This window comes from Megalops cyprinoides, chromosome 13 (assembly GCF_013368585.1).
Source record: "Megalops cyprinoides isolate fMegCyp1 chromosome 13, fMegCyp1.pri, whole genome shotgun sequence".
NCBI lineage: Eukaryota > Metazoa > Chordata > Actinopteri > Elopiformes > Megalopidae > Megalops > Megalops cyprinoides.
This window is the reverse complement of record NC_050595.1, coordinates 8,991,863-9,011,520: the sequence shown is the minus strand read 5'-3', so window position 1 is coordinate 9,011,520 and position 19,658 is coordinate 8,991,863. Positions and strand designations below refer to the sequence as shown.

General features: G+C 41.1%; 2 protein-coding genes across 3 annotated transcripts in view; both read left to right on the top strand.

Annotated features, from left to right (window-relative positions):
* The first annotated feature begins 3,508 nt into the window (after positions 1-3,508).
* Positions 3,509-7,616, top strand: LOC118788020 (transmembrane protein 9B-like). Its single transcript, XM_036543841.1, has 5 exons — positions 3,509-3,728; positions 4,370-4,461; positions 4,768-4,876; positions 5,060-5,194; positions 6,025-7,616. The coding sequence occupies exons 1-5, from the start codon at positions 3,645-3,647 to the stop codon at positions 6,178-6,180; spliced, it is 576 nt and encodes a 191-aa protein (XP_036399734.1). The 5' UTR covers positions 3,509-3,644; the 3' UTR covers positions 6,181-7,616.
* A 2,110-nt stretch (positions 7,617-9,726) lies between these two features.
* dennd2b (DENN domain containing 2B) overlaps positions 9,727-19,658 on the top strand; it is a 57,939-nt gene continuing 48,007 nt past the window's right edge. The window contains exon 1 of one of the 2 annotated variants that reach the window (XM_036543607.1): positions 9,727-9,818. The gene's annotated coding sequence lies outside the window, so the exon portion shown is untranslated. Of the gene's footprint in view, positions 9,819-17,254; positions 17,389-19,658 lie in introns of those variants that run through there. The other variant, XM_036543608.1, reaches the window with a different exon arrangement.

Here is a 19,658-nt window from a genome sequence, read left to right as displayed (position 1 = left end):
AATTAGATATTAGTTCCATATGTATACGCAACCATAAAATTAAAATAATATAAAAGCCTTTTCTTTACTTGCCTGAACTGAAAGGATAAAAACATCGCTCAACTTCAGAGTGAGTCTTTTTCAAATGTGCATCCTGAGTCATGACTGATCCCCAAAACAATCAATCAACCACCAGTCTGTGTTGCAGTGTTCCTTTGGCAATCTGGCTTGGCGACACCTGTCTCATATCGCCCTCTAGAGGCTAACATAAAGCTCCTCTGCAGTCAGCTCTGCCACAACCGCCTGCGCAAACCTCAAACACCGACACACCAAACTCAAGAGAAAAAGAGGCATGAATATTTTGGATGTTCTTTGTGTATTATTCCAGTGTTTAGGTTCCAATTACAATTCACCATTACAGTCACTCTTTCATGATTAGCTATTCGTCAGTCAGTAGCTACTGGTTGGAGAATTGTTCTCTCCTCTCTGCTCTCAATACATGAATGCTAGATATTGTCATGGCAATGATAATGATGACTATGTAATGATTAACAACTAAAAGAAGATGATGACAGAAATTATGCTGCTGCTGCTGCTGCTGTTGATGATGATGATGATGATGATGATGATGATGATAATGATAGAGGGCTAATCTGTGTAAATTTCACAGGGCTTTATTGTAAAGGACTAGTCAGACTTTACCTGGAAAAGGTGAAAAAGGAAACTTCATATGGCAGATTGACATCAGTGCATCCTTGCATGACCTGCTCAATTTGTGAGCCTTCATCCTGGGAATCAGATACTCCACATGGGGTATCTCAAATCAAACTGTGAATCAGGGAACACTTAGGAAACAGTCTAGTTTCATATGGTTTTTCACAACTCGCTTTGACCTTGCCATCGTCCACCTTCTCAGTGTTTGACTAGACAAGATGAAATTGAAAAAGTTATTACTGAAGATAAGACAAATTTGGACAATAGGATGAATAAGATATGAAGATTTGTCCATTCATTGTGTTACAAAACAAGAATAACAACTTAATAATTGCAACAATAATTGCATATTCTTTTAATCATTAAAATATTGCTATTGTAGATTGGTACTGGACGCATTGGTATGTCAGAGACAATTTATTGATATTGAATGGAAGGACTAATTTGTTTTGAACTGAAAACTGATGCCTGTTCATGCACTGTTTGCTAAAATATTGAAAGACCTATACAGGAGAGAAAGAAAGAGATTTATAGATATGAAACTAATTTGAAAAGGTTGTTGGGACATTCAGGTTACAACAAAAGATGAAACTTCCCACAATCACAAAATTACGACTGCCTTTAAAACTTATCTCATTTCTATTTATCTCTGGTCTACATCATACTGTGAGTGAAATGGAATTACTCTGTGTTGCTGCTTTCTCTAGATCCTGGGCCAAACAGGTCACCTTTACATTTTCTATCAGTGTCTCTTCATTCACATGGCTGATGCTTACATCCTGAGCAGTATACCATTTCCAAAAGCCCAGAGAAACAGCTGTGGTATATATAGTATATACTAACAAGTGCATAAGTACATTGCATGTGAGAATGCAGTTTGGAAAACAGCCTCAGTCTCAGAACCTCCCACTCCTTGCAGCCTCCATCATCTGTTAGCATGCTGATGGTCCATCAGTCAGGGGCCCTATGCATGGAACCTGATCTTCTGCTTGACCTTAGCCCCTTCACTCCCATCCCACACCTTCTCTTTCATCTCCCACAGCTCGGCATGATCACAGAGACAGGCAGTGAGGGGCCCTTTATGTGTCATTGAAGCGCTACCTCAACATTTTGCTTGGGGAAAAAAAAAAGGGGGGGGGGGGGGGGGGGTGGGCTATGACTGTGACTGTGAGGCTGTCAATCAGTGGAGAATGACCGTTTCCAGAAGAATCCAGGAGAGGGGTTTGCAGACTCTGAAACATCCAGAAACAAATTCTTTTGAATGCAAGCTAATTGGTTAGTCCCACTGCCATAACTGCCCACTAACATAGTTAGTTAGTGTTGCCTAGTAACTACCCAACATATATGTTACAGCAGCCAGCTTGCTAACATTAGCCAGCACATTTCTGGCTTCTCCAAGACAGCTTGCTAGTAAGGTTTTTACTAATTTGTATTTCCGAAGGCTACTTGGATACAGCCTCTTTGTAGCTAAGCCAGTTTCAGCAGACTTGATTAGATCATTGAATTAATTAACATTTGAGTGGCTTGGGTGTCTTCTAACCTGATATTTTTCCAATCAAGCCTGAAGCCTGGAGGGTTGTTTGGATGGCCCAGTTACAGAGCTGTGCCAACAACAGGGCTTGACGCTTACTTTTTCCCAAGGAGCACATGTTCTCCTAAGTTGAAAAATTTAGGAGCGCATAAAGAACTTTAGGGGTGCAATGAAAACTCATCTAATAATGTGTTTTTCATTAACAAAGGGATATTGAGGAGACATTTACAAGCAAAATGATTTAATTTATTTGAATACAAAAAGTACACTAGTTTGTTAATTATTTCTGCTTCAAACTGTATGTATTTAATAATTATGTAATTATTTATACTTTAAACTACTTTAAACTGTATAAACAGTATAAATGGTATGAATAGGGGGACCAGATGCAAACAGACCAAATATGGTATGAGTAGTAAGTTTGCGTGGGACTATGTGGGACATGTTACCAACACTGAGAGGTAACCTAAAACTCTGATATAATGTCTATCTAACTGAATAAGAAACATTTGTATTCTGCCTTTCGGCTCGTAAACACCTATACTTTGTCCTCTAGTCGATTCCACAGCACACCAGCCATAAAAGATACAGGCTACAGCTTTTGCTATATGAAAGATTCTACTGACAGCATAGTAACTCTCAAATCGCTGCATACTGATAAAACATATATGACTTTGTTTAAGTCGATTCCACAGGAGGAGCCTGTGCAACATACTCAGATAGATAGGGCCTGATTTTCCTGATGTGAACGACTGGATGAAGATTTGTTGGTTTTTTTTGTTTTTTGTTTTTTTTGCATTTCATGATGTTCCAGCAACTGGACTGAGACCTTTCGACATATACTGTGTGATGCTTTTTTAATGAGCCATACAGCGTTTGATGTGGAACTTTGCTGGGGTAATGCTGTTGCTGTTCCCATTTGAGCACTGTCCAGCCTGTCATTGTGCCAATTTTGCCATCTTTCCCTGGCAGTCCAGTGACAAGACTCTGACACTAGATGCATCTGCAGAGACAGGGATTATTGGTTAGAATCTTCTATTTGGGTCAGTCCTCACACTTGGTCCCATGTGCAAGTGGGCGCAACGAATGATGAGTTTTCATGCACTGTTTGGTTGATTGATTTATGATGTATGTATGTATGCATGTATTATTATTATAAATACAAGATTTTAAAAATAAATAATTGGCTAATTTATTTTATTTATTTAGGTTTTATACCATCTATTGCGTCTTCGGATGCTTGTTTCCCGGGGAAGAGTTATTCACTGGGACAGGAAGTGTTTTGTTTGGTAATTGTTAGTCAGCTGACAGCTCCAGCTACTGGAAAGAAATGCGCTGACAGACCACAATAACCTTTTTTCTAGAATATATGTAGCTGCTAGGCAAGTATATTTGGATCATTTAAAAGGAAGAGTGAATTATGTCCCGAATTGTACTCCACCTGCAGCTGGTCTCCATCGTTGTTTTTCTGTCGCTGCTGTCAAAACAACAAACGAACGCAAAGGTACACGCCTTATATATTTGAGTAGATAGCTTGCAAGCTTAGCTATGCTCTTATACGTTTGTGAAACATGAGAGTGATAAAATGTATGATTATCTTTGTGCTGTCGATTTTGCTCAAGAGCATCGCTGACATTGTTTTGAGTATCCAGCTAGCTAGCCTAGGTAGCTAACGTAACGTTGCTAGCTACTACGTAGCTTTCGGTGTAAAGCCTAGCTAGCTTGTCGGCTAGTTTGCTGCAACAACTACTGACCTGCTGAATGCAACGCTCTTTCTGTCCATATGCCTTCAAAACCCTAAAGATTAAGCAATGAATCCATAGCTATTACAGTGTTCAGGCATATTGTTCGCTTCAGATAGAGCTTGTCTAGCTAGTTATCAGGTAGTGAACAACCATGTTAAACAGTTGCTGCCTAAATTACCTTGCAAGCTGACGAAACAAAGAAATTTGATTGTCATTTTGTCCACACGAATGTATCTTCTGCTAATGTCTCTTCTGTATGTCGAGAGGGTATTTTTTGGGGATCTAAAAATTCTGTTCATGGTGTTATGTGGTTCACCGTTAATGACAAGATGAAATACTCCTGATTAATCCATATCTGAATGTGCACATTGTAATCCATCACTGTTAATGTCCTCTACAGAATTCTGAAGACATCAGATGTAAATGCATTTGCCCACCTTACAAAGATGTGCTTGGACAGATCTACAATCAGAATGTGTCTCTGAAGGACTGGTAAGTGTTATGGAGCAGATGGTGTTTTGTGTCATATGGTGCAGCGACCAACAGTTAATCCTCATCAGAAATGACTGGGAGAAATTTGATCACTCAATAATTTCATAAAAAAAAAAAACAATACAGGATTGAAACACCTCTTGTTTTGTGCCGTTGTTTTGGATGAAGGAGGAGGTCTTTGTGGTGCGTACCAGTTTTTTCTGTAGAACCCAGATCTTTAGATGGAGAATTGATCAGGCCCTGGTCAATGGCTCTGGCACTGAATGACCACACAGCTTTATTAACGCAAGCTTTGTATTCCCACAGTAACTGTTTACATGTAGTGGAGCCCATGCCAGTGGAGGGGAAAGATGTTGAGGCTTACTGCCTGCGCTGTGAGTGTAAATACGAGGAGAGGAGTTCCGGCACCATTAAAGTAAGAGGCCATTTTATGAGCGCATTATTTTCCCTGTTTGTCCACAATAAAAACTAGTTGTTGTACAAAATGATTAACCTGTCTTCTTAGTGGAGGAGTTAGTGTTTGGTTAGTGTTCTCAGATTAGTGTTAGGATTAGTGTTAGGATGAAAAGGTGAACTGATGTATCCCACTGTGATTCAGGTGACCATCATCATCTACCTGTCCATCCTGGGCCTGCTGCTGTTGTACATGGTGTATCTGACACTGCTGGAGCCCGTGCTGAAGAGACGTCTCTTCGGACACTCCCAGCTCATCCAGAGCGATGACGACGTTGGGGTAAGTTCTGTCACAGCATCACTGTGTTCCCTCTGGGCCTGCAAGCTCTCTCTGGGGATCACCGGTTTGGAGAAGACTGAGTGCTGGCTGAGGTCACATGACCCAGTGGCGTTAGTGGCGTTATGCTCACACTCACTGCTCTGTCGTTAGCTTGGTCTAACACTGTTGCTCATTCAACTTGAGTGGATACACTTATATTCTATTGTGCTGGAAGGTGCTGTGGATAAGAGCGTCTGCTAAATGCATGTAATGTAATGTAACTAAATCCAAGCCCTGTAGTATGTAAATTCCAAGTCCTAAGGTGTTCGCCAAAAAGTTTAATGAGGCTAGCTAACTTTAAACTTAAATAGTGTCAGATACAAGGCAAATGGCAGTATTGCACAGGTTATTCCTGAAACTGGTTGCTCACAGTAACACACTACATACCACATAGTACTCACACATAGTATGTGTTGCTGTGACTCATCTCTTTCCATTTCCCCGTGAAATGAGCTTGTAAATGTAACCACTCCAACGACCTCTTTACTGCCATTACATTACATTATTATCATTTAGTAGATGCTCTCATCCACAGCGGCTTACAAGTTTATCCATTTATACAGCTGGATATTTACTGGGGCAATTGAGGGTTAAGTACCTCACCCGAGGTTAAAACAGCAGTGCCCCAGTAGGGAATCGAACCAGTGACACTGCCCCAATACTCTTTCATTCTAAATAAGCTTCTTAGATAGTAACTACAGGGCATTAAGGAGATGTGATATAGAGCAGACTGTGTATGAACGGCAGGCCTTTAAGCAGTATTTTTAATGATTCATTTTTCGGGTTTCCAGGACCAGCAGCCCTTCGCCAACGCTCATGATGTGCTGTCTCGCGCCCGGTCGCGGTCCAACGTGCTGAACAAGGTGGAGCACGCACAGCAGCGCTGGAAACGGCAAGTGCAGGAGCAGCGCAAGTCCGTCTTCGACCGGCACGTGGTGCTCAGCTAAAGCAACTCCACCCCCCCCCAACCCTGGCCTCTACCATCTGTTACAGGAGGTGGTGGGGAAGCACTGGAGAAGCAAAATCACTGTGACAGGGTGTTCCCTATACCCCCATACCTGTCTCCCCCTATTTCAGATAAATGTTAGTGGTTTCACGTGGTCTGATACATCTGGACCTTTACCGTTTTTTTAGAGAACATGTATGCACAATATGTAGCAGGTGTTCATGAGGAAGTGTAGCTGTCGTGTAGTCGAGTTACAAAAGAGGATCATGGGTCGAGCCTTTGACAAAATATGTTTGCTTTTGGTGGACGCCTAAATTTTTCTACTGCAAACATTGGGCCAAAATTCCATTTCTGCCAGACACACAGAGTCCCACAAAATGAGGGGTCCAGTTCCTCCATCTTGAACAGATCAAGGCTGTTTACATACTTTTTAGGATCGTTTTTCACATAATTGAGCGAGCCACAGTCTTTTCTCATGCGATCTGTGTGAAAATAGAACTGCCAACAGACAGAAATTATGTGGAACCTTATTCGGCTTAAGTAGAACTAAGTATGTGGAAACTTTACAAGGATGGGATTTTTTTTTCTTTTTAACCTGGTGTAAATGACTTTAGCGTTTAAAAATTCTTCCTATTCACTCCTCTTATGCTCCCCCAAAACATGATTGAAAATCTACAAATAAGTGTACTATGCCTGTCTACTCGCAGAAATGCTTGCATGCTCTGGAACTTTTGAAGTGTTCTATGAACAAATTTTGGAGCTTAAACAAAAATTAAGTGTACAGTATTGATATAACATTTGCCAATTCTTGTGTAATATCAGTCCTAATGGTGTCTGTGTGTCTGTTTCGAACTCAAAGACTGTTAGGATAGTTTTAAATATTAAAAAAAAAACTGTTTCATTAAATGTTTCAACTAATTACTAATGGTACTAATGCAGTATAAAACAAATGAGTTCATGAAGCTGTTTAAAAAATGTAGATGATGCATCAGTAGTGTGTAATCCTTTTTCTGTCTCCCATTTGAACATCTTAATGTATGACCAATTTGAAAATTGATTTCTGAATTATTATATCGATGCTTAGAGTTCAGCACCGCTGCAGATATTAGTTTTAAGCCTGGTCCCTGATTTTTTTTTTTTTTTTTATAATGTACATACAGTATGTTGTGTGACAGGGCACAATTACTGTTTCCTAAAATTTGGAGATAATGCAGCAGTTTACAGTATTTTTCAGCCCAGTCAGTTAAGAAATACAAAATAACTGTCAATCTGTATGCTGCAGCCATTCACCATAAATCACTATTGTAGATACAAATACCTTTTCTCAGTCATTTCTACTAAGACTGATGCTATGATTTGTTTACTTTGTGTGGTTTCAGAAGGGATGTTGATGAGGTTTGAATGGTGATGAGGGTGGAGACTTCGCCGTTTATTTAGCGTAGCAATGAACGTCTGAAATAAATTATTTCTTATCTCGTGTATCATTTCTGTGATACCCTTGAGTTAAAATAAATTTGGTATTGTACAAAAAGTTTAGCTTGTGGTTTTTTTTTTTTTATTACAGCATCATGGCTACACACTTACTTTTGTTGTGAATGTGAGGGCCTTAAGCATCACCTGAAGGTCACACATAACATACCATGGAAACCACTATGAAGAGCTCCTACTTTATAACATGGATGAAATTTTTAATTAATCAGACAGAAATACCAAGTGAGGCTTAAAATGTACAAATGCAACACAGTTACAACTAAACCTCTTGTAGCTTGATGGAATATAAGCGCTCCAACATTTTTACTGGGTAACATATATGCATCTCGTGTGTTACCTCCTTGCCAAATGACAGGGCAGCATGATGTTATGGTTATCCGTGCTCCTGGCAGCATATAAGATGCTGGGTTGAGTCCAGTTGCTCTGTTTGTGCCCTTTATTGTGCATTGAGCCCTGGTCCCTGCTGTTTAACTGGTGACCAGTCATCTGCTAGAACAGCGTTACCCAAACCTCTCCCGGAGGACCACTTGTCCCGGATGTTTTAGATCTTTCCCTGCTCCAACACAGATGATTTAAATGATCAAGCAGCTTCAGGAGTTCATAACGAGTTGATCATTTGAATCAGCTGTGTTGGAGCAGGGAGAGATCCAAAACATGCAGAACAAGTGGTCCTCCGGGAGAGGTTTGGGAAACGCTGTGCTAGAAAATCCAGTAGTGCTCTTACTAGGGAATCGCTCAGCACAAGCATCGTACCCTTGATAGCGGGTTTGTGTTTTCAAGACAGAATCGCCAAAAAAACAATGAAAATAGTCTTGTATTGGCCGCTAGGTGGCGCTGTCACACTCCTTGTTCTAGCCGTGCAGGTGCTGTGAAGGGTTCGTAGAGGCTGGAAATTGTCATGCATCACTGCTTACTAGCCATGCATGCGTTAACGGATGAGCTAGTGTTGCAGGTAAATGTCAGTTTGCTTTTAAGGCCAATAGGTGCTTTTAATGCACCATAGTAATGCACCAAATAATGCACCAAACACCATTGCTGTTTTGCTTCGATGCTGAGGAATTGTTACGTGGCTTTTAAGCTTTTTAACAGGCCTTTTCCTGTGTCACATGCTTTTCCCATAAAATATACTATTATATCATTTATTTCAATATATCTTTCCTTTATCCTCCCTCTTCTAATTATTATTGTTGTTGTTTTGTTATCATTACCCAGATTGTTTAAATGATTCATATGAAGGAATACTAAATGTGAAACATATGAAGTCTCTGAGGTTCAGTTCTAGTCCTGGAGTGTCTAATGGCGCGTAAAATGCTCATTTCAATAAAACTGAAGGTAAAGAATGAATGCTATGGGAATACCATAAAATATCCGAGCTGCTTCCCCGATAGAACACTTCTCTATCCCCTTAAGGGTTAAATGTTAAAGAAATAACATAATTTACTGTTTATGAACGAAATCTGATCTGCCTCTCAAGTCATCCTTTGCTGAAAAAGCTTGTATTAGTAGATTTTAACGATAAAATGTGTATCTGGATATTTTACATGTATTCTAGATGATCTCTTGATGAACAAATTTGCCTGTATGTACATATATACATAGTATATACATATATATACTTTTATGCAGAGCGACTCACTGACCAAAGACTTGCGGTTCGTTTACACTTCGCCTCGTTTACACTTCAGTGACAAATACATTTGCGATGTATTTATGTGCATTCAATTTATCAGCAAAGATCCCAATATACCTACGATGCTGAATTCTTACATGTTGTACTTGGAAGTCTGATCTCCCATTCGAGTAAAATTTTACTTGACCCACGATTCTTGTGCCACTTCAAAGCACTATCGCGGGATGCGACAATGAATGCTACAGAAAGTAACCGCCGTTTACTCCGTCTGGAGTTTAGCTTTCACTAAAAAAAGGAAAGTGCGCTATGTTGCTTTGACAATTGACGCTACTTTAGAAGAGCTATCGTCATCGTTTCCTGTTTTTTTTTTTTCCTTTCCTTTTTGCGTGTTGCTTTCCAAAAAAGATTCTTGCCGGTGCAGTTAAGGCAGAAATTGTGCAGACAAGGGGAGCAAGACTACGTCAAGCAATGGATTTCTGAAAAAAGGCAGACAACAAACAGGGAACAGAGAAGAAGAGGTAGGTACATTACCTTTCTTTTCTTTTATACCACAAAAGCATGGAAGAAGTTTGAAAAATGATAGCACTGTTTACACATAATAGTAATTAATCACACAGTTCTTTCCATCAGTTATTCACTGTTGACGTGCGCTTTGCTTGAAGTGTAAACTTTCTTGGTTTAACCACATTTCATGAAGTTTTGCTCATCCGGCTGTATTTTATTATGTTGTGAAGCGTCTGCTGATCTAGAATAGTTTAAAACAATCAAATTAATATAGGAGCAGCTCATTAATGTCGTTATTGGGAAATGTTATGAATAGATTTTGTATTCTGTTGTTGTGAGGTACGCATATTAAATCGTACAATAAATACAAAACAACCACTGACACACTTTTTTAACAATCGTTTTTGTTTTTGTGAACTTGGCCGTCTATTAAATAACTGTTGCCTTGAGATAATCAGGGCGCTGTACTGTCTAGGGATACAAGGGGGAGCTCGTTAGCTTGTCATGGAGTTTGTTTATAGGATTGAAAATAACATACACAACATTTTAAATTATTGAAAGAAACAGAATATATAGCAATAAACTCGGGATATTCTAGTGCAAGAAGAAGCATGAATACAAAACTGTGTTCATGCATGGGATCTTTTTGTACTAATATTAATGGTTGCACAAATCCTCACAAATGGATGAGTTTTAGTAACACAGTAATTGTGCCAGCAGTCGAAGTTTCATATTCCATATCCATTAACACCATCTGTACCCATATTGTGTCGTCTGTGAAATCTATAGTCGGGAGATATCAACAGATGTGAAAAGCATGGAAATAAACAGAAGTTGTCAGTTTAGATGTAACCCATAAAAGCATGTGCATTGTTATAACGTAATCGCTGGAAAGTGATAAACCAGGTTAATTAATGTATTTCTGACGAAATGTGTCCGCCTCCCCTTACTGTGAAACTTTTTTTTTTATCTTATCTTTGGGGATTTGCGAGTCCACGACCCAGGGCCGCTGTGAGAACGTGTACATAAGTTGTGATGCTGTTGCGTCACATAATAGTCTTGGCTGCCTGTCGTGTCCGTGTTATTATTATGGCTGGGACGTTCGGAGGATCCTGTCAACGCCGTTGGACGAAGAATAATGGACTGGACCCCTCTCAGTGAGGTTGCTAACCTTAGATGTTGTTATAGGCGGTAATTTTACATAGGTCAGCGTAGCATTTGCTTTTATGCTTTATTTGTCTGTTGTTCTATTGAAAAAGTATCTCGTGGAAATGATATGAATTGTGTTGACCTCTGGCACAGTCACTATGTGGCCGTCATGGTATCAGGTTATCAGGGTTCTATTTTCACTTGCATAGTTGTCATGGGAAACACATATTGTGTATGTAACATCATCTAAGAAACATCCTGACTCATGAGAAGAATGTGGAACCGAGCATCAGCCCAGCGCCAAGCCTTTTGAGAGCCTGCCCTTTGAGCAGAGGAGAGCTGACAGCCACAGAGACAGCCTATTAACACATGGAACTAATCAGCTTCAACATGTGGATTGATTGGGCTTCTGGTTTGTAGTTCCTTTATTTGTTACATCTGTCAAGTGCAATACTGTACCACATCCATTTTAAAAATCCTCTCACAGTAAAATGCAATATATACTGTCTGGTATCTTGGGAAAAACTGAAGTCCCTAAAAACTAAGTTTTATTATACTAAAGTCCCATATTTACGTGAGATTGAGGCTGAATGTATAGGTTTATTTTCCCTAAGGGTAGTAGAAGGTTTTCTCAGGCTGTCATAGCTCTCCATGCTAAAGGCGTGCTCTATGGGTCACAGGTTTTAAATGGACTTCATATGAAGTGGCTTGTCTCAAAAGGGGCCTCACCACTGCCCGAAGGTATAGCTCTAATTATCAGGCAATGGGAGTTATGCCTACAGTGTATCCGTTTCTAAACACCAAAATGGGCTTGCTGATCATTTGCTTAACTCGGTGGTGCTTGACTGACAAAATATTGTCCATTATAAATCTGTTTACTTTATGAAGGGAAAGATTACATCAGCTTCCACCTTTCAGCTGATTCAGGCTTAATGCCTATTGCTGTGTTGCTGCTTGGTAAGGAGGTGTCAAAAAAATATATTATGGATCAAAAACACTATGGATGACAAAGAGACCAGATCTGAGATCTGATTCAGAACCAAAACAGCCACCCACCCCTACCCCCTGATTTTACTTCTAGCTGGCATAAAAGTGAATGAAAGTTGACAAGTAGAGGAACAAATATTATTCTTCACAAAAAGAATTTTAAAAAGTTTCTGATTGCATACAGATACAAACCTGGTGGTATATACTGTGTTTATATACATATATGTATACCAGTGTTATCACTGACAAAAATACTGTTGCTGTGAGGCTTGTGAACTTTTTACTATGAAGTCGCCCCAGCTGGATGGATGCTGAAACAGATGCTGGCTGCTACATATTGCCAGATATGTCAAGAGCCGACTCACTTCTGCAGCTTATATGACACAGTGGAACAAGCCTCTCTATCACAGATGTAGATGCACAGTGTACGTTATAATAAATCCAACCATATTGTAGACTATGACTGGACTTCTCATCTGTGCTGTGCTGCTTAGCCGTTTTATGTTTGGAGGCTTTTATATAGTGGGTAGTTCTCATTTCCATGGCTCCCCTGACCCAGCGACCTACAGCTATTTAAAAATCTCCAGATGTCCGCAGGGAAATGTCTCCTGTGAATGTCGTAGTGTGCATCGTGTGTGGAAGGCTTTAGGACTATTCCATGGGAGGGTGAGGTGTTTTGGTGTTTTTGTGGGGGTCTCTGAAAATGACAGATGGGGCTTTTTCAGATGCATTGCAAAGTAAAATATAATGGATCCAGTATCGGAGAGGATATTGTTTTCTAATTCTTTGCCTGAATTACTTAAGCAGGTGACCGTCATGGAGAAGAGGAGCCCTTGGGGAGATGGTCTTGAAACATATTCACAGCATCAAAAGAGCAAATTGCAGCATTTTCATGGGGGTGGGGTTTGGGGGGGTGCTTACAATTGGGCTGACACTACCTATAAACATTGACTCATGAGTCTATGGGAGGGAATAAAAAATGAACCCTGAGCTTTAGTGCAGAATGTACTTGTTTTGGTTTTGGGAAAACACCGATTTTCCCATGTAACGGACACAGAGAAAGGCATGCGCTTAAATCCACGCCGAAGAACCACTTGAAGGCAAAGCCAACCAGAAACCGGACGAATTCCAGAGGTCTCAAGTTAGGTTTTTGGTTGTAGATCAACAATAGCACAGCCTGTGTTTTCTTTCCATGGCACACAGCTGTTGAGGGAAATCATGGCGATGTCGCATAGCAGTCAGAAATATAATCCTTCAGAAAGCTTTTCAGATGGCCGAGAGCGGAGCTCAGGAACATCTCCACACAGGCCCCTCTGTAATGACGAGGCCTCAACTTCCTTTGAGATAAGAACAGCCAGCCGCCGTGGGATGTCCGTGTTTGCGACTTCCTCGCTACCCCATTCTGATGCTGATAGGATGCCCTGGAGGACTGTGTAAAATAAGCAGCAGAGAGCCAAATGGCATGGACACAGAGTAAATGTGGGCTGTTTTTTACCTCTTTGCCAAAGCCAAGTAGCAGACTGCTACCGTGCCCTTCACCTCTAGTTACGTAGCTGGACCTGACTCAGACCTGCCCTTAGCTGCAGAAACTGTGCACAGATGCATTCCTGGTTTAGGTGCACATAAAAACAACGCTAGCTGGAGCATGGGCAGGATTTGGGCTGGAATGCCATGACGAGGTGTGGGTTAGCAGCATGATAAGGCACCAGTAATGGTGATGCTGTCATGCTCTGGCAGTGACTCCGGATTGTGTTCATACTCGGTTTGAAGAGAGGGTCCATTCCTGCTCCCTAACTAGCCTGTTTTAGCTCCCTAACTAGTGGATTAGAAAACACCCTATAAAGAAAAAAAATAATATTAAATCCACTCTCACGTTATTACTAATGGGATCCATGCATGATTTCAAATGGAGGACTACTCTGGCTGTTTGCATTTCTTTCTGCCTCCTCAGTTTAAGTACGGACCTCTCAGATCGAGTCTCCTCACTGCCATTTTTTGGGACAAAATAAAAGACAAAAACAACCTAAAAAGCAACAGCTTCAGTATGCACAAAGAAACTTGAGGATTCAAGAAACACATTTTCTTTCAGCAACAAAACACTGAAACCCAGGGACAAAACAAAGCGTCGTATGACCTCTATCGATTTCGTTCACCCACATAGACTGGGATAGCAGCCCCTTCAGGATAACAGCAGGCCGTACCCAAAAAAAGCGAAGACGGACACATATTTTTTTGCTTCATGATTTCCCTAACAGGCATCCTCCCCCTTGGGTGATATTTAGTCTGGGCTAAGTTGTTTTTCTCCGCCGCGAAGCGAGGTCTCCAGGACCCAGAGCAGCGCTGTCCATAGCAAACGTGTAAAACAGAGCACAATGCTTCCTCCACCGTTGAGACTGCAGCAGGAGCCACATTCACTTTAGTGCTGGAAGCATGCGTGAGAGCCTACCGACTGTCTGCTCTTCACTCATTGGCTCCTCCAACAACGTAAGCAGCTTTCTGTTAGTGTGTGCATGGATTTTACTTTTGTGTCATACTTCAGTGCATCTTAGTTTAAAAAAAACAGACACACACACAAAAGATATATATGCACATTATGCCTTATAACTTATGTGGTATTGTTATAACCATTTCAGAATATGCCATAGAGTATTAAATTGTCTTGTAATTATCACAAAATATAATAAAGTGTGATGGATTATAATCAAAACAATAATTGCATTAACATTTATCAGGGTAATAATGCTGTGTTGACTAACTGTGCAAAGCTGGAAGATGTATGCTAAACTTGGGGCTCCTGACTTTAAGGATGCTTATGTTTCGGCTTCCCATCATAACTTCCCTGCGACACATAAGCTGTGATTGGAGTTTTATGTGACCTCAAACAATGTCTTATTCAATCCGTTCCCATCAGAGAGCACCGCGGCCATTCCCTGGGGCAGTTTGTAATTGCACAAGTTCTGCTAATTGGGATAGCTTCAGAAAGCTCAACCCTGACTTTATCCTCAGAGGATGAAAATTACACATGAGTTTGGAATGACATGGCTCGTAGTGGGGGGTGGTGGTTTGGAGTTCACATTTCAGCCAGAAAGCTGTGGGTTTGTATTTGAGGAGCTCGGCTGTGTTATTCTAATGAACATCTTTCTGGTGGCAAAAAGTTGTTCTGGGTTTTCAAACCCCCTCTGCCCTCTGACTTTCTTAGATATCCACCAAAGCTGCATGTGAAGCAAACCTAAAGACTTAAGGATGTCATGCAGCCTTTGTCAAACCGTCTGTTTCCTCTAAGTGGATTCATGCAGCTGATATTCCATAAATGCTTGGGATGTTTATCTAGTATTACATTGTCTGTGGACCGACAAACATATAGATGAGCAGCTCTGGCTTGCTTTCGGTCTGTCTCTTCCACTTTCTTTCTTTTTCTTTGTGAGTTTGATGTTGACTTGCCTGTGTCTTCCACTGAATTAATTACAGATGCCTGGGCCATTGCAAAGGAACTCAAGCTCATTTAAGGGGAGTTTGTTTGCAGCACCTTTGTGCCGCTTTCCTTGTAATGCCACTGAAGTAGCAGGGAGTGGGAATTCTTTCCTTCAGACCATTCACTGACTCCTTTATTGCGTATAGGAGTAGAAGCAATAAGTCTAATTATATGTAAAAAAAAAAGACTTGTAAATATTAGTTTGCATGTACTGTGCATTTATGACATATTGAGTTAGAACATGCTTGGTACATACAGTTGTAGTCTTTCCCTAGGGCTTATGTTCAAATACAACACGCGTATGGGAAAAGATTAATTTGAGATGTGTTACAGGGATATTTTTAGAGAATAGCCCCAATTCCCTTTAATGTCTTCATCATCTCAAGCTGCATTTAGATTTAGATTTTGTTTTGTGTTTATGGATGCCTTTAGTCAGACTTCTGCACACACACAAACACACACACATGTGCGCACACACAATTTCTCTATCACATTCACATGCAAGTTGCTTTTTTCAATAAGAGAATAATGGTACACTCATTCATCAAGATGACAGATCAGATCCAGATATGGTCACAGCAGGTCAGCAGGTCAGAAAGTTTTTGTTGTTCAAAATTCCCCTCGTAAAACTGTACGGAGCGAAAATGCTGTTCCTTCGGTATGTTGCAATGCTGCTCTTTGTAAAGATTAATGATTTTCTGCAGAATAGCTTGTAAACAGTCTGGTATGTGTTGCTCAAATGGTACCCGGAGCCGATTCTGTGAGTTCTCAGAGGACTCCGAGGTAGCCTCATGATAGGCCAGCCCTCAGCTCCAACCAAAGCACTTTCTCAGAGCTTGATGCGACTGCCAGAATATTGACTCACCTCGCTGTTATTCCCAGTTATTTGTGTGTGTGGTCATGTTCCCCCCTGCTGAAGGCAGATGCTAACGCTGGAGTAAAAGTCATCTGTGTAAGCATGAGCAGAGTATTCAAGCAGAGGATGTTTCAGTGTGTCTTGCTGGTCATCATTATCTCAGGTAGCCGCATGTCTGATGCAAAAATGCCGTTGTGACAGGATCGATTCTGCTCTGTTTGATGCACAAACCATGCACACGGTGCTTCCTTTGTTGCTGAATTGGACGAGAGGGTTGTAATGAAAACTGCTGTATATCGACAAGTATATTCAACGCAGCAACAGGCTGCAGTATGTATAAGAAACATGCCTTTACGTGTGTTAAATGAAGTGATAGCACATATAGTAGTTTGTACCATTCCTCCTCTATTTTATGGGTCTTTGTCATTTGTCATTGACAGTCATTGCCAGACCTGTATGTTTGAATCATTCACTTTGCACTTCCACGAAGTGCTTAAATGCGGACAAAATGTGACATCAACAACGTAGCAGTCCGTAGCAGTCAACGAGCTTGGTTTCTTTCCGAACAACTGAATTCTGCAGCCTGCTCTCACTTGGTGAAAATGTACCTGGGACCCGCGAGCCCCCATGCAAATTAAACCAGGAATAGTTGTGAGGAAAGGAACGATAGCCCAATTCATGAAAACGTCAAATCTGCAATCACTCACTGAGTCACTGTTAGCCAAAGAAAACGCAAAGGCAAGCTTTGCACACATGTTCTCGTTTTGCAGAGTACGCAAAATGATTTTTAGGAATGTTATGATCCGTTTAAAGGCAAGCGTAAAAATGATCAGGATATGTGTTGGTGGCTCTGACTGCACGAGTGCTAGGGCGCGGGAAGGCGAGATGGGGCAAAATACCGCATCCCCATAGAAACGAGTCCAGCCTTTTAACGCGCTCTAAGGGAGGGAGGGAGGGATTAGAGTTTGCTAGGGAGGTCACGCATGAGAGTTTAGGGAAGAGCAGCAGGTATCACTGGCAAAACTGCAAGTTTTTGCTACGGTATAGCTAATAGGATTGCTGTTTATCTGGGAAATACAAAATGAGAATGGCGTGGAAAGGGAAGCGTTGCTACGTCGAGGTAATTCTGTTTGCGTTTTTGTGCGCCTCTGTTTGTTGCAGACAGGAAAGAGAAAGTTGCAACAAAGTGTCCTTTGGAATGCTTAAATCCATTTTTCTAAACACATTTGGCATATTTCAGCTGGAAGATACCATAGAAAAACAAATGTGTTCTGGTGGCAAGTCAGAAAACTAAAACATTTACAGAGAAATATGACCATATTTGGTCTTTTCTGTACACGTTGTCTTGCTTTTTAACCCCTTTTTGTATTGTGAATCCTCTCGCCGTTTTTTTCCTTTGATTGAGGCATTGTTTTAGTTAAATCAGCAAACTCACTCTTTCTACTCTGAGAAACGCGAGAGGAATCGACGCTCTGAAATCATATACGACAGGGATTCGCGTGCAAAAAGGACAGAAAATGATGTTTATATAAAACAGGAATGTACACAGAACCTCTTGGTGTCTCGTATCATAGCGGGTTTAACCTCGTGGGCAACGAAGTCTGTAGGATGTTTACTATTGGGCAGTGTTGTGTAAACACTAGCAATTAACGATGCCGCCACATCACATCGTTATTCTGATACAACAGGAGCCTGCACGCTCCGGTGTAAAACAATACATGGGGTTTTGCCGTAGGGTGTTAGTCCTCGATGCAGCTAGCACGGCGTGTACCCCCATTCTCCGGGAGCTCAACTTAAAAGTTTCCCTTTTCATACCACGGGCACGTGTGCAGTGATTTTGGTAGTGGGTTTTAGGGAAATTCTCCAACAAACCGTATTTTGATGCTTTACCCAGTTTACTTCGCGCTGCCAGCGCTAGCCGACCGCGCAGCGTCAGGCTCACTTTCCCGAGCTTTGTGAACAGATTGCCCATTGTGTCTGTCTAACAACCATCTTTCCATTCGATTGGACTGGAATATGAACTATAAAAGCCAAGGAGGCCATCCTCCGTTTTCTGAGCTCAGAATCTGCAAAACGTAGCGTGCAGTTTTACCCGTTCACAGTGCAGATTCAGGACAGTACTTACAATTTAAACAACCTTTACGTAAATGTGTGAATACGCTGAAATGAACATATTAGTTAGAATAAGTCAGAGTTAGAATGTAGTTACAGAAATTGGTATCACCGTCTTCATTTGATATGATTAACTGCGGTGATTGTTTAATGCCACCTGCCATCCATTGATTAACTCGGTAAATAAACAAATCAGTTCTTTATATGACCACACCAATATTGTCAATGATTCATGTAAGTTTGTGTGTGGCCAGTGTACTTTGCTGAAAAATACCCTGCTCTTCTGAACAAATCTTGACAGCTGCAAATTACGCAAAAAATATCCATGTTCTCTGGGTAGTTGTGTTTTTCTCATCACAAAACTAGATGGTGACTGAATTAGACTGCAGGCATGTTTGCCTTGCCTTGCAAGATTGTTAAACACAATCCTTTGTTGCAGCTCGATTAATGTGATGATGTAATTCACCATGTGGGGTTCTTTTTTCAGACCAACTGAAAATTGATTGGGTGTGTTGGCTATGGGGAGCTGGACTTATGGAGGTTCAAATTTACTGCTGTTGTACTGTTGCGGAAGGTGTCAGAGCTGGCTCAGTCAATATCCAGCAGTACACGGGTCTTATATGTAAAAGAAAGCTAAGCCACCCTGGACAAGGACAGTTGCTAAGCAGTGATGTACTGAAAGACCCTCAGTGCTCAGGAAAATTTTCTTTAACCTTTTTCTAACACTGGTGGGCCTTGGACCTCTCTGTCCTGTTTAATAATAGCTCAACACTAAGCAAACAGCACCCAGTTTATATTTTGTTAATATTCCCTTTGTTTCAGTCATTCTGATCTAGTTTTAGGCTATCTGTGTGTTCAAAGAGAGCACAAAAAGATTTGGGAAATTGTGCAAGATGGTGTTACTCAGAGTGATCGCCCCCTGCTGGAATGTGACATGGACTGTTGAATAAGAGTATTACCATCTGGCATTTTTGTGTCGGTCCCTCACAGGTTAGTGGCAAAGCACATGAGATCCTGGGGGGGAGATGCATGGTACAGACCCTCACATTGTTACACACACATCCCATGCATCCCATGAGTATTTGGGGCATTCGTAGAATTTCACCTCCTAATTGGAGATGAACGGACCATACATGTTAATGGAGTGTTTCCTCCTGCCTCCTGTGTTTTTCCTCCTTTCCGGTCGAAATCAGTCATCTAGATCATGGCCGAGGCCTGCAGTAGGATTGAGAATGTTCTAGACACTCTTCTGCCCCCCCTCCCCAGGGGGCTGCAGGC

Excerpts from the sequence above, each read along its gene's own strand:
- LOC118788020 (XM_036543841.1), top strand. The coding sequence starts at position 3,645 with ATGTCCCGAATTGTACTCCACCTGCAGCTGGTCTCCATCGTTGTTTTT. Across the intron at positions 4,462-4,767 it reads AATGTGTCTCTGAAGGACTG|TAACTGTTTACATGTAGTGG; the intron begins GTAAGTGTTATG and ends GTATTCCCACAG. Across the intron at positions 4,877-5,059 it reads GGAGTTCCGGCACCATTAAA|GTGACCATCATCATCTACCT; the intron begins GTAAGAGGCCAT and ends ACTGTGATTCAG.